The following is a 14,283-nucleotide window of genomic DNA, read 5'->3' as shown; positions in this document are numbered from 1 at the left end:
TTACTTGTTCAGGGCCACCAAAAATTAGGGGCCTTCATATTTAATTCTAATACTAATTAGCTATGCTTATTAACATTAAATTTTAAGGCTCATTAAATAGAAAAAGAAAAACCCCATGAGAAGAGGGGCAAAGGGCAAATGTCCTGCTTCTCTTGTAGGCATTCATCATACGAGACCACGTCCTGTTGTGATTATTCAATTTCATTTAAGAAAATACTAGTGCTTTTCAGTAGAACACGAGCAACTTATTGCTTCGTCACAACCTTTACTATTTCGGTTTTGCTATTTCTTAGGCGACTGAGAAATAATTATTTCATAGTCAATGATAACAATCTTTTGATTCAATCATTGAGATTTGTATAAGATTAATGTATGCCCGATGGATAAGAAAATCTTCATTGCATGACTATGATTGTTGACTGAGAAATAACTATTTCTTAGGCAACTGAGAAATAAACACTCCCTTACTATTTTAGCATGAAGATTTGATATTGCTCTAAGGAGTATTGTAAAATATAATGTATCTAGTAATATAATGAATCGAGAGTATAGTTTGGTTATGCAACGTCTTTGAATCTTAAGGCCACATACGTTTCGCACCAGGGCATCAAAATCCTAGATACGGCCCTGCCAAAAAGGCCTTGGGTACTGCTATAATGATAAGCATGTTATTTCTGATCGTTTAGGCCGCCGGTAGTCCGGGAACTATGTTAGTTCGGCGGCCGTAGCTGAAACTTTAATGGTACTTTCTGGTCTTGGTAGCATTAGGCAGCAGGAACCATTCATTTCTGCTCTGCTGTTGGGTGTTGTTCTAGAGTACTCTTTGTTCTGTTACCGTGAGATACCAATGCGCTCTGTGTTTCACGGGGTAATAAAAAAATAAGAATAGAAAAGGCACAGAATTACAACATTACGAAAATATGAATCTTACGGCTGCAATGGCGCACCAATTTTTTCATTAAACCATAGGAACAGTAATAAGAGTTCAAAAAACATTGAGTTGTTGGAACCTATAGAATATAATAAAATGAATTTTTAGAAGAAATATCAAAGGATAAATCAAACAAATCGCTAGAAAATTTTCACGGATTCTAATCCTCTACAATTCCTATAGAAGTCCGTTGAATTGAACGGACCCTCAAACAAATCACTTGAAAATTCTGAAGGGTTATAATCCTCTAGAATTCTTATGAAAGTCCACCGAATTTAAGAGGCCCTAAGACCTGACATGAAAAGGTCTTATGAAGAAATGTGGCATACTAATTGTTTAGTTATGGTGCATGAAAAAACTCCAAATTTTCCTCGAGGATTAGGTACTTGGCACAATTGGAAATTTGGCATGGACTATTTTAATTGCATTTGAAGTATTCCATGGTGGCCGGGGTAGGGAATTCACATGTCTCGATCCTACAAATCAGAGAAATTACAGAGGTTAGGGGGAACACCTCCTTTTAAAAAAAATCAAACAAATAAAAAAAAGAAACTAAAAAATTTGGGTCCTACAAATTTTTATGTAATTAATCAGAGAACCCACCAGCAGAGGCGGGCCCACGTTATGGGCCATGGGGGCATCTAACTAGATGCACGATTCATAAGCGAATATATACATATAGGCTTTTTAGCTCCAATGACACAAATGAATGAAATTTTTCACACTCGTATGTACTCATCGTTGCCATCTCCAATGGTCATCTAGATGTAAGAGGAGGACAGGGAGCGGCCTGACGCTACCACGCTCATCTCCGTGTGGCCTGCCCGCGTCGACGTGCGGGCGCTCAGGGCGTGCTGGGAGGTCGGGGAGTGGCCGCTAGAGGAGGCACGGGAGGCGACGGCCCTAACTCTCCGGTGCGCCAAGATGCGGCACGGGGATCGCCCGGGGTTGTGCGAGCACGTCCTTGAGGTGCTAGAGCGCATGAATGACCTCGACGCGCCGCTAGGGATTGAGTTTGATTGATTAATCGATTTTTGTTGGGGATTATCAGGAGGTGAATATTGTACAAATTGTTCTAGTTCGAGGGGGTTTTTAGTGAAATTTCCACGGGCTCCATGTTGCTGCCACGTGTCCATTCGGACTAATTGGAGTAAAGTGCTCCCGGATCTCAACTTTTAGGACTAGTTTTGCTTCTTTTGCAACTTGTTGCACTAAAATGCTCACATCTCTCAAGTTGTTGGGCCATTGGTGCAATTACCTCTTTTTTGATACTCCCTCCTTCCCATATTAAATGCCGAAATATTACAGACGTATTTTGGTATACAGATACGTCCATTTTTAGACAAATTTGAGTCACTTAATATGTGACGGGGGAGTATCATTTTTATATAAATAACTCCATGAGCTCCCAAAAATCCACTATTGGGAAGTAAACCTTTTTAACCATACGAACATGTTATGATTGACACCGAGCAGTGTTTAAATTGCTAGCACAACAATTGGAAAAATAAAATAAAGCTGAATATACTCTCGGAGGAATAAATAAGAAAGATGAAACACGATAACAGGAAAGATGTTTTCTTTTTTACGAGAAAGGAGATTTCATTGATCACATAATAGTTACATCCGGAACATTCACAAGCGGATTGCACCACAGCCAACACGCAGTTTGCTGGCTTGATCGAGCAAAGGTTGCTAAAATCATGACTAACAGTATTTGTGATCTATGAAAATAACAGGAAAGATGTTATCGGTGTGTTTGAAAGTAAACATCTCCGAGGATCTGAAAGCAACCACAAAAAGAGAGCTTGCACCTAAATCAAGCGATGATGGCATAATTAGCAATGGTGAGCTGTGACGTGAGCTGCTCTGATTTTGATAACCATGCCCTGGTGGACCCGGCGTAATAAGTCCGGTCCCTGCCCATTGGGCCCTTCCTCCCCTAGCACGGCACCACCCTGCAGCGTCCACGGCCCGCACAACTCCACTCGCCAAAAATTCCCCATACCGAACACCGCAGTACTCCTACGCCCTTCTCTCTCCGCTCTCCGCTCTCCGCCTGCCCTCGTCTTGCCTTCGCCTCTCCTCGCCGCTATTGTTGTTGCTGTTTGCCCCAAAACATCTCCTCACTGACGCCCACCAAAAAGTCCAAAAATATCCCGCGCAGCCGCCCGAATTCCGTCGCCTGTGGCAGCTTTGCTTTACCCCCCGTCTTCCATCCCCACCGCGCCGGCGCCGCATTCGTGCCGTGCGGGTGCAGGACCGATGGATCCGCAAGGGCAGGCGCAGGCGGAGGCTGATGCGGCGGCGGTGCTGGGCGCGGACCCGGCGGCGCTGACGGCGCTGCTGGAGGACCTCATGTCCCCGGCCAACGAGGCGCGGTCGCGGGCGGAGCGGCTGTTCCACTCGCTCCGCGCCTCCCACCCGGACGCGCTCGCGCTCCGCCTAGCCCACGTGCTGCTCTCCCCGTCGCACCAATCCGCGCCCATGGCCGCCGTGCTCCTGCGCCGCCTCATCTCCCCGGGCTCCCAGGCCTTCGTCTACCCCGCGCTCACCCCCGCCACGCAGTCCTCGCTCCGCGCGCTCCTCCTCTCCGCCTCCTCCGCCCCCGAGCTCTCCAAGTCCATCTCGAAGAAGCTCTCCGACGCCGTCGCCGAGCTCGCCACCTTCCTGCTGCCGTCCAACTCGTGGCCCGATCTCCTCACCTTTCTTTACAAAGCCATCGCCTCCCCGTCCTCGCCTCCGGCACTTCAGGAGTCAGCGCTCAACACCTTAGCCCGGTTGGCTACCCACCTAGCCGCCGGCTTTCCCAACCTCCACGCGCTCCTTCTCTCCGCGCTCTCGCACCCTTCGTCCACTGATGTCCGCGTCGCTGGGCTCAACGCCGCCATCAGCGTCATCCAATCCCTCTCCTCTGCCGCAAACCGCGACCAGTTCCAGGACCTGCTCCCTGCAATGATGCGCGCCCTAGCCGAGTCGCTCAACTGTGGGAACGAGGGCTCCGCGCAGGAGGCACTGGAGATGATGATTGAGCTCGCGGGTGCGGAGCCACGATTCCTCCGTCGACAGCTGCCCGATGTGGTCGCCTCCATGCTGCAGATCGCTGAGGCGCCTGGTTTGGAGGATGGCACACGCCACCTTGCTGTTGAGTTTGTTGTTACGCTCGCCGAAGCACGAGAGCGTGCACCTGGGATGATGAGGAGGCTGCCGCGCTATGTGGGCAGGCTCTTTGCGGTGGTCATGACGATGCTGCTTGATGTCCAGGATGAACCGGCATGGTATGCTGCAGTGACAGAGGAGGAGGATGCTGGGGAAACAGGAAGCTTTGTTTTTGCACAGGAGTGTCTTGACCGGCTTGCAATTGCTGTTGGCGGAAATACGATTTTGCCTGTGGCTGCAGAGTCGCTCCCGTCGTATTTGGGTGCCGAAGAGTGGAAGAGACGGCACGCAGCACTGGTGACAATAGCGCAGATTGCAGAGGGCTGTGCTAAGGTGATGATTAAGAATCTGGATCAGGTAGTTGGGATGGTGTTGAATTCCTTCCAGGATCCTCATCCTCGGGTGAGGTGGGCAGCAATCAATGCAATAGGGCAGCTTTCGACGGACCTGGGACCTGAGTTGCAAAACCAGTTGCACCATGTCGTACTACCTGCATTGGCTTCAGCCATGGATGATTCAGAGAACCCACGCGTACAGGCAAGTGATTGCTGACCATTTGCTTTATATTCCTCGTCGCTTATTTGTTTTATGATCATATCATATATAGAAGGTGTGAGTTGCTTAGATAATCCACAAGATTAAAAATTGCTCTTAAAAAATGATGATAGCACAATAATATTTTCAGGTTCTAATGCTATTATTTTTGATACAGTAACTGTTTTTAAAGTCAAGCTAAATAAATTCCAGGAGCATTTGTGAATTCTAATGTCCATATATGTATCTAGTTATACAAATGAATTTGAAAGTGGAGACCAGGGGGAGCCGACATTCAAAAGATCGGCATTTATGCAAGAAATGGCTACTCCCTCTGATCCATAAAAAGTGTCGCCCATTTTGTACTAAGTGGACGACACTTTTTATGGATCGGAGAGAGTAGATTTTTTTGGAAAACTTGAGTGAAATAAAAATTTATATCACAAAGTAGGGTCCAGCCACCTAGGGCTCTAAACTAGCTTTTGTAGTTTTAGTATTAAACTTTAGGGAATGCTTATGTTGGAAACCAACTTGTATGATGTTTACATTCCTGATCATCATTGGTAGGCAGATTCTTTTGGTGATCCGGTGGGATTAATAATCAGAACGTTGGAACCTGAAGTTCAACATGAAGGGTTGACGTGAATTAGTTACACGTAGCTGATCGATACAAATGCTACCATTTGACTGCAAGGGCTCTTTTTGGCTATCTTTTCGTCATTCTGCCAGAGGTTTTGAACTATCCTGGTTCCAGTAGATAATGGTGCTTAAGAACTAAAAGAGTAACAAATTACTGAATCAATATACCGCCTTCGGGAAAAGACATGTTCTAGCTTCTTTTATGAAATAACTTTGTATCTGCAGCAGACAGCGAATCAACAAAAAAAAAATGCAGTTGCATCAGTTGGTGATTACAGCTGACCAAGATAATATCAGTGGGATGTGGTTCTGCGGGGATGGAGGGTCATGATGATGGATCTGGATTTCGAGGTCTTGCCTGTGATGAAGCAACTGTCGGCATAGTGGTGGAGAGGTGTGGTGCTGCGTCGGCGTGGACCATATGCCTTAGTCTGCTGCTCCTTCTTCTACAAGGGTATATACGTGCCTGACTAGTAATTCCAACTGGTTAGCAATTTAGTTTCCTATCCATAGTCAACTTCAACTCGTACCCACGAGCCAGGCAGCCATTTTCCATGTTCTATTACATTTGAGGATCTTGTCAACTTCACCTCTAAGTTTCACCTGAGGTTGCCCTCACCCCTTCAGACTGCCTGCTTTTCCTAGTCATAGAAGGGTGCGTGTGTGGGGGTTGGGGATTGGGGTAGTCCTCTCTGGCCTTTGGACCCCATCGTGCAGAGACCTTAGAGGTCATGCCGGGACAGAAGGTGGTTTGGGTGGAGGATATGAGCGAAGAAAGCGGAACGTGAAGAAGAGAGATGGAAGAAAGGGGATTAGTGCGACATTGGCTTGTTGCCACGCCATTGTACGTAGTGGCAAAACTGTTTATGATAGTGCCACATCGTTGTACACCGATGGTAGATCGCCTACAGACCATCCCAGACTGTTTTCTGCATTGGTCTTAGGACCGTATACCTGCACCAGATATTCTGGACCATGTCAGTATCTCACAAAATATCTACTGTTCGTTTTTTATAGTAACCGTAAAATGCCACTTGCACGTTCTTGGATATATAGTTGTGATTGACTTGTCATGAGTGTTTCCTCCATCTAGTGATAAAAAAACGCATGCTCTAACCTTTGCCTTATATTTTGTATCCCTGATGAGTTCAGGCACATGCAGCCTCTGCAATTTTAAACTTCAGCGAAAATTGCAGACCTGAAATTTTAACACCATACTTGGACGTGATAGTCGGGAAACTTCTAGTGTTGCTTCAGGTAAAATTTGCTTCCAATCCTGAGCCTTCAGTGTCTACAGTACATGGCATAACTTGGTAATTTGATCCATGTATTGGAAAATATTTTTGTTTTCCTTATAGTCTAAGAGCCAGATGGTGCAAGAAGGTGCTTTAACTGCTTTAGCATCAGCCGCAGATTCTTCTCAGGTACAAGAGAAAATACCACTGAACATTCTCTGGTCAATATAATTGCTTTGCTAATTCTCTCCAACTTTATTGATTCAGGAACACTTTCAAAAATATTATGATGGAGTCATGCCATACCTCAAGGCTATACTCATGAATGCAACTGATAAATCAAACAGAATGTTGCGTGCCAAATCCATGGAATGCATTAGTTTAGTTGGTATGGCTGTTGGTAAACAAAAATTTAGGGATGATGCTAAGCAGGTAATGGTTTTCTGGTTGCTCTGATCCATAGCTATTTCATGTTGTAAAAACTTTTCATAATATCAAGTCAAATTGTGGAGATGTCATCTGCAATCTGCTCTGATTCCATTACTGATGGGTTCATTTGAACATTGTCTGCAAAATTCATTGGTTGGGATTCTGAATAGGAATACATTTTGCTTGCTAGGTGATGGAAGTTTTGATGACACTTCAAGGATCTCAGATGGAGTCTGATGACCCTATAACAAGTTACATGCTACAAGTATGTCGGGAGTTGGAACTCTATTGGCACTGTATGTTATCACTAGTATGCTTCACTTTTATTTAATCATATTGTATTTGTAGGCATGGGCAAGACTTTGTAAATGCCTTGGTCAGGAGTTCCTACCGTACATGAGTGTCGTTATGCCCCCTCTGCTACAGTCTGCTCAGCTTAAACCAGATGTGAGCATCACTTCTGCTGAAGGCGAGGATGGTGAATCTGATGACGAGGGGTATGTTTTAGGACTTCCCTCCATGTTTTAGTACATTGGCATTATCATATCTTTTTTTTCCGGTAGGGGTGCAGGTGGGTAGGGTGGTTCGGCCCTTTTGCTGTTGCACATGGCCTTTTAAAAAATATTCAGGGTCATGGTTTGGCCCAAACCTGTTAAACAGGATAATGCGTTGAACTATTGATTCCTAGGGTGATCAAACCTATGTGGCCGCAGACACAACTGTAACATGTCAATCTGTGAGTTTACAGCTCTGGGAAACACAGCACAAACACGTCAACCACACTTGCACAGACCGGTGGAGGGTGCTGTCTTGCAGAGGCCCAGACGTTAACGACTGGAGGAATAAGTAGTGTCACTGTAGCAGAAGTGGAGGGCACTAGGATTTGGTAGAGGAGGACATGGAAGGCACCAAACCCCACTTGCTGCGTGGTTGTGCCGCCTGTGGGCCATGAAGAGGAAGGGATGGGACGGTCACTGCAGATGTTCAGGTCGCTTGATGCCTTTGCTTTTCTCCTGAGAAGGGACGTTAGATGTTAAGTCCATTCAACCTTCATATTATATGGGTCGGCCTAGTATACCAGTTGTGCCACTATATCAGGGGTGGTTCAGCAGGCTCATGGGTTGACCTGGCCCCTTGCATCCCTACTTTCTGGTATTGATTTTTCATCTTTTAGTTATGATCACATGTTGGAAATGGCTAATCTGAACATGCACGCATGTTTTTAGTAGCTTCCTGCATGCTTAGACATGATGGTGTTTGTGATACTTTGGATTGGTGTTTTGAGTTTGCATGTGTTAGTCAGATCCATTCAGAACAAACTAAGCATCAACATGTGTTGCATTCAGTTCAGCCAACTTGTACCGAAGCAGCATGGAAATTATTACAGTGGGAGGTTTCTGCTACCACCAGTATACTGTAAAAAAATAGAAGCTTACTGCTTGTACGATATCATGCAGTGTCGAGACTATTACCCTGGGGGATAAAAGAATTGGCATCCGGACCAGTCTTCTGGAGGAGAAAGCAACAGCATGTAGTATGCTGTGTTGCTATGCTGATGAACTCAAGGAAGGTTTTTTCCCATGGATTGATCAGGTGATGTTATAATTTTTTGAAATCCATCCTTGCTGTCTGGTGTCTGCCCCAGTCTCTCGTTGTATGTGTGCATGAAGAGTTGCAGCTGAATCTGGTCATTGTTTTGTATAGGTTGCAACTACACTGGTACCTCTCCTCAAATTCTATTTCCATGATGAAGTTAGGAAGGCAGCTGTTTCAGGTTAGTGACCATTTATTTCATGCTATATCGTGATTTGCATTTTCTCGGGTTCTAAATTGATGCAATCTCCCAGCGATGCCTGAGATTCTACGTTCAGCAAAGTTGGCAGTAGAAAAGGGCCAAGCCCAAGGCCGGGATAGTTCTTATCTTAAGCAACTATCTGATTACATAGTTCCAGCTCTTGTGGAGGCTATACATAAAGTAAGTGCAGCATGCTAATTGATATTTCTTGTTTTTGCTAAGTACCTGTTCTGTCAGTTATTGTTGTTCTTTGGTTTAAGTGTGTTATTGGAACCCCGCAGGAACCTGAGACGCAAATTCTCACTAGCATGCTGGAGTCACTGAATGAGTCGATACAGGTATTGTATATTGTGTTATTGTACTTTGGTAACAGTTTTTTTTTTGATGCTGCACTTAAAAAAAGCTTTGCTTTCTACAAAAGCCTTGCTGTGTTAATTTTGTGCACAGCTCTGGCTTGTTTTCACATGTTTTTGTCATGATTATTCAACCTATATGGTTTATAAATGAACTGACCTTGTTAGATTAAAATTTACAACTGTGTGGTGTGAACTTTGCACTAGTGTGCTAGCACACGGACCTAGATGGACTGGATGGATTGGTATTGTTCTGAACTGTTCTATACATGGTTGGAATCAGTACATGGGTTTGAGTGATTTTCAAGTATCATCTACTCTGTAGGATCGGAGGGAGTATAAAATAAAACATTCTTATGTACCTAAAGCTTTGCTTATTGCCTCTCTGCAAAAAATAATAATATCCAGGGCCTTTAGTGAAAGTACTCTCTACCATACTTCCATATTATTATTAATAAAATCTCATAGGCTTAGCTGCTAGTACATTTCATCAACTCACAATCATCTTACCCTTTTCAGGTCTTTCCTGTATTTCCATGCACTCTGTTGAAACCACTCTAATGTTTATAATCTGTAATCCATTGTCTTTATTCAGATATCAGGAACACTTCTTGATGAAGGCCAAGTTCGATATATAGTAGGTGGAGTCAAAGAAGTAATAACAGCAAGCACTAATAGGAGGAGTGAACGAACAGAGAGGGCAAAAGCTGAAGACTTTGATTCAGAAGAGGATGAGCTACTAAGGGAGGAAAATGAACAAGAGGATGAAATCTTTGATCAAGTAAGCTAATGAAATACTAGACTAGTAGACTGTACAACTTTGTACTAAATCAGCGACACTTATTATGGATTGAAGGGAGTACTTTATATTTCTGATACATATAGACAAATGGAAGTGTGTATAGTGAAATGAAAAGATTTATGTAGATGTCTGATTTAACTACCTTGTTCTTGTAATTAAAATAAAAAATGTGTCTGCATGTTTTTCTTTTGTGTAGTTTACTTCCAGCTTTTGCTCAGGAAAACAGCTGCTAGTCGTAATTGTTGAGCTTCATTACATGTAGTTTAGAAAGTTTGCCCTTAATTTGCAGGTTGGTGATTGTTTGGGTACTCTGGTCAAAACCTTCAAGACTTATTTCCTTCCATTCTTTGATGAACTCTCCGCCTATTTGACACCTATGTTGGTAAGTGAAATCTGAACAATTGATTTGGAGGCTATGTTTTATTTGTGCAGGAGTAGCTCAGAAAACTGAAATTCACATAAAAGTTGTTTTTACTTGCTAATGCCAAATCTTAAACCATGCTCCTTTGCCTCCTGGGTCATTTTCAGATAGTATGTCCTTAGACACAATCACACAACTTCATAGCTGTTTGAGGCTTCTAATATGCTATCCTTTCTATAGTTGTTTCCAAAGAAGCTTTTATTGGAATGTATCTCCTGTTTTGGTTTATTTTTTCGATCGGATGACCGGTTAAAATCACTGAACATCTCAGTGCACAAAGTGCAGTCTCGTGCCACAAAGCATTATTTAGATAAACATCAGGAGTTATTAACTATTACATTTGTTCAATTATTAGGTGAAGCATAAGTCATCAGAAGAAAGAAGGGTTATCATATGCATTTTTGATGATGTTGCAGAACACTGTCGAGAAGCAGCGGTTAGGTAATAGTTTCGTGATCCTCCTAGCCTTCAAGAAGAAACTATTTTTAACCCTTTTCCATGAAACGAAGTTTTTGTGCTATCTGATTCTCAGGTACTATGACACATATCTTCCTTCTCTGTTAGAAGCCTGCACAAGTGAAAACCCAGATGTTAGACAGGTCTGATAGTGTAATATTTGATTGCTCAAGAAAGTTCCTTTTAAAAGTGTGTGTTCATTTTTAACCTGCTGTTTTCAGGCTGCAGTTTATGGCATTGGCATTTGTGCTGAGTTTGGTGGTTCCGCATTTAGGCCTCACACTGGGGGTATGTGTTATATTTATCGTGAATCAGACTATTTTATTGTTGTATTTATCATCGGCATTGATTACTCTTTTCTACAGAGGCACTGTCCAGATTATACAATGTAATCAAACATCCTAATGCATTGGATTTGGATAATGCAATGGCATATGACAATTCTGTTTCTGCCCTTGGAAAAATATGTCAGTTTCATCGTGATAGCATTGATGCATCTCAGGTATTGTGAGTCAATATATGCCTCTCTTTTCTTACTCTAGAGAAGTGCATTGGACATAGCTGGGCAGTCATGCTCGGAATATGCAGTTGTTAACTATAGGAAGTATTTTCCTTGACTCCTGCGTCTGTTTCCTTGAAAATCCAAGAAGGGCTTGGGAACGGATATCCTTGTCTCATGTTCATTCAGTGATACTGTCTCATTGGTACCATGTTCAATTTTTCTGTAAGAAAGCCATGCTTGTAACACAAAGCAGATAACATTGCACCTGCTTGGTGGTCTAAATAGTTCCGCACTAACAATATGTGACAAATTAGAAGGTGAAACTAGAGTTTGTGCAATCATACCTAAAGTTAAACTTGTAATCCTTTTGGACTCATAATATTCAACCAGTAATGTACACTGGTAAAATTTAGGTTTACCACTGGCAGACAGGTTGCATATACCCCTTTTCTTTGAATTAGTATGAAAATTTCCAGCTCTCAAAGGCGAACACACTCCCTAGTCCCTACAATTCTACTTTTTTGTTGTAATCTAAAGATTTAATTATGTAATAATGCTCTCTCTTGCAATCAGGGGATTTTGTTATTAAGATATTGTTACATCTGAACCCAACAATTCTAAGATATTGTTATGTATTTGAAAAAAAACAGAGCAGATCTTCCAGTGATTGTTATAGTTCTTGTTTTCTCGTGTCAGCTTTACTGAATCTTGTAGGGATTGAATCCACCTCTCTGTGTCCTTGACCAAAAAGTCAAATAATTGGGCATCACCTGTTAGGCTGTTAATAGTTACTTTGTTACTTTATTAATTCCTTAACCATGCAGTGCTTCTGACACACAACACTTTTTCAATGTTAACAGGTCATTCCTGCTTGGTTAACTTGTCTGCCATTAAAAAATGACTTAATTGAGGCCAAGATTGTCCATGAACAGATGTGTGCAATGCTTGAGAAGTAAGCAACAGTCAGAAATTATTTCCATGGAATTGTGTAGTTCTGCTGAGTTGTGGCATAGGATAGCGAACCCATATTTCCTTAGTAGCACGCTTATGTTTTCTCTCTTTCTTCAACAGGTCTGATAGGGACCTTTTGGGTCATAACAACCAATATCTACCAAAGATTGTATCTATTTTTGCAGAGGTAATCACTTAGTTTTTATTCCATCCCTTGATTCTCATTGTAACTCACCCTTTTGTTTTGAGTTGCCGGTAAAGATGAAAATACCTACACTTCTTGGGCCATATAGGATTTCTACCTATATTTGAACAGTATTCAATCTAACATCTTTACTTTCCACAATCTAAAGTAGGGACATCAATTGAAAATGAACTAAATGATACAGAGCTATTATTGAGAAGTGCATCTATCGAAATTGCATATCTGTGCGTGTGTTGAAATCTTAATAGACATACACGTGCATCTTGGAGTATTGACAAGCATAGGTACCAACTACTGGCTCTCTGGTTAACGACTCAACCTCTAGGTTGAACCCTGAAACAGGGTCGCTGAAGCCCACCATTGGTCTGACTCTAGATGTGCGAGTGAGTATCGACAAGAACTAGACTGTTGTGTATGCTAATTTAGGGGCACAATACTATCATCAGTAGCATGTGCTTCGGCAACCATTTGTCACTCATCTCAACTGCTGAGTCTTCTGTCACCCTGTATATAATGTTGGCACGAAAACCCAAAAATTATCTCTTCCTTTTTGGTTATCCTATTTTACCATTCAGTACTACATATCTCATAGTTCCAATTAGACTGTCCTTTGTTGATTGAATATCACCACTCCTGCCAAAGCATTCCTTCATTCCTCGAGACAATTTTGTGTTTTCTGTCTATTTTATCAGTGAAATAATGAAGTCAATTTGGCACAACATTTCAATTTCACATGAATTGTGAATATAACATGGAATCTTATCTTAAAAAAAAACAGTCAAAGTGCCATATGGGCAATACTGGCTTTCAGACCGTTTAACAGCACCTTTTAGCCCTCTAACACCATATCTTTTTGTACTGAATGTAGATATTATGTGCGGGTAAGGATCTGGCAACAGAACAAACTGCTAGCAGGATAATTAATCTGCTAAGACAGCTTCAAACCACTTTGCCTCCCTCAGTACTGGCCTCGACATGGTCTTCTCTTCAGCCACAGCAACAGCTTGCGCTACAATCTGTATTAACATCATAGCTGATCAGAATAACCTCAATCTCGTTAAACATATGCCTTCACAGCTTACTTTTTTTTCTCGTGTTTTATTCATGTAATTTTGTGCTTGGGTTCCTGGAGTTTGTGCAGCATACAAATGCCCTGAGCTTTTGTACCGAGGGCAAGGTTTGCATCAGGTGTGTATATTATTGCAAAATGATGTGTATTAGGCTGCACTATCTCCACATTACCACAGTGAAGTTGTAAAGTTGCATGTCTTATTTGCTAGGTGATGTTAGTTCGATTGGAAAGAGTTGTAAATTAACAGCCACAATTTTGATCGTTGATGGTTGATATACCATACTTTTTGTTTGAACTTCTGTGTCCACCTTTTTGGTTTTGCTTCTGGGCTGCCTATTCTGGATTCTCCTGGAATGTTGCACTTAACGATTTCAATTAAGACCTTAAACCAGCGTGTTTCACTCTTCGAACTGGTTACATTTTTGTGCTTTATTGAGCCTCTTGCTGCCTCTCTTTATTTCCTTTTCTCTCTTGGCAGTTCAACAGTGGCGGGCAAAGGCAGTGGAGATTTTCTTAGCATTTAAGAACCTGGAGCTTTGCTCTAGTTGACTCAATTGTCATTTGGACGAGGAAGTGTGTCACCACGTAGCTGTTCCTTATAAAAGACCTGTGTTTTCCTTTAAGAAAGAACCAACGCACAATCAAGTCTTGTCCTGGTCATCACAAGCCCCTGGTAACTTTTTATCGCTTCCGCATTCAAGTAAACAACTAAACAATGGAAACTGGAAAAGAATCACGCCTTTAATCGTCAGACCTTCATTACCGTTCGCAGAGACGCATGTAGCCAAGTCTTGTCCTG

At 42.5% G+C, this 14,283-nt stretch overlaps 1 protein-coding gene across 1 annotated transcript; it reads left to right on the top strand.

The window, feature by feature from the left end:
* The first annotated feature begins 2,937 nt into the window (after positions 1-2,937).
* Positions 2,938-13,779, top strand: LOC100843009 (importin-5). Its single transcript, XM_003560856.4, has 19 exons — positions 2,938-4,627; positions 6,416-6,520; positions 6,622-6,687; positions 6,766-6,930; positions 7,118-7,192; positions 7,276-7,424; positions 8,385-8,520; positions 8,632-8,701; positions 8,775-8,902; positions 9,004-9,060; positions 9,671-9,856; positions 10,167-10,259; positions 10,654-10,739; positions 10,831-10,897; positions 10,976-11,042; positions 11,120-11,256; positions 12,117-12,208; positions 12,328-12,394; positions 13,281-13,779. The coding sequence occupies exons 1-19, from the start codon at positions 3,197-3,199 to the stop codon at positions 13,443-13,445; spliced, it is 3,342 nt and encodes a 1,113-aa protein (XP_003560904.1). The 5' UTR covers positions 2,938-3,196; the 3' UTR covers positions 13,446-13,779.
* The last annotated feature ends 504 nt before the right edge of the window (positions 13,780-14,283 follow it).

The sequence above is a fragment of the Brachypodium distachyon genome, chromosome 1 (genome assembly GCF_000005505.3).
Source record: "Brachypodium distachyon strain Bd21 chromosome 1, Brachypodium_distachyon_v3.0, whole genome shotgun sequence".
NCBI classification, from domain to species: Eukaryota; Viridiplantae; Streptophyta; class Magnoliopsida; order Poales; family Poaceae; genus Brachypodium; species Brachypodium distachyon.
Note: the sequence above shows the minus strand (reverse complement) of the source record. Positions and strands in the feature narration are given on the sequence as shown.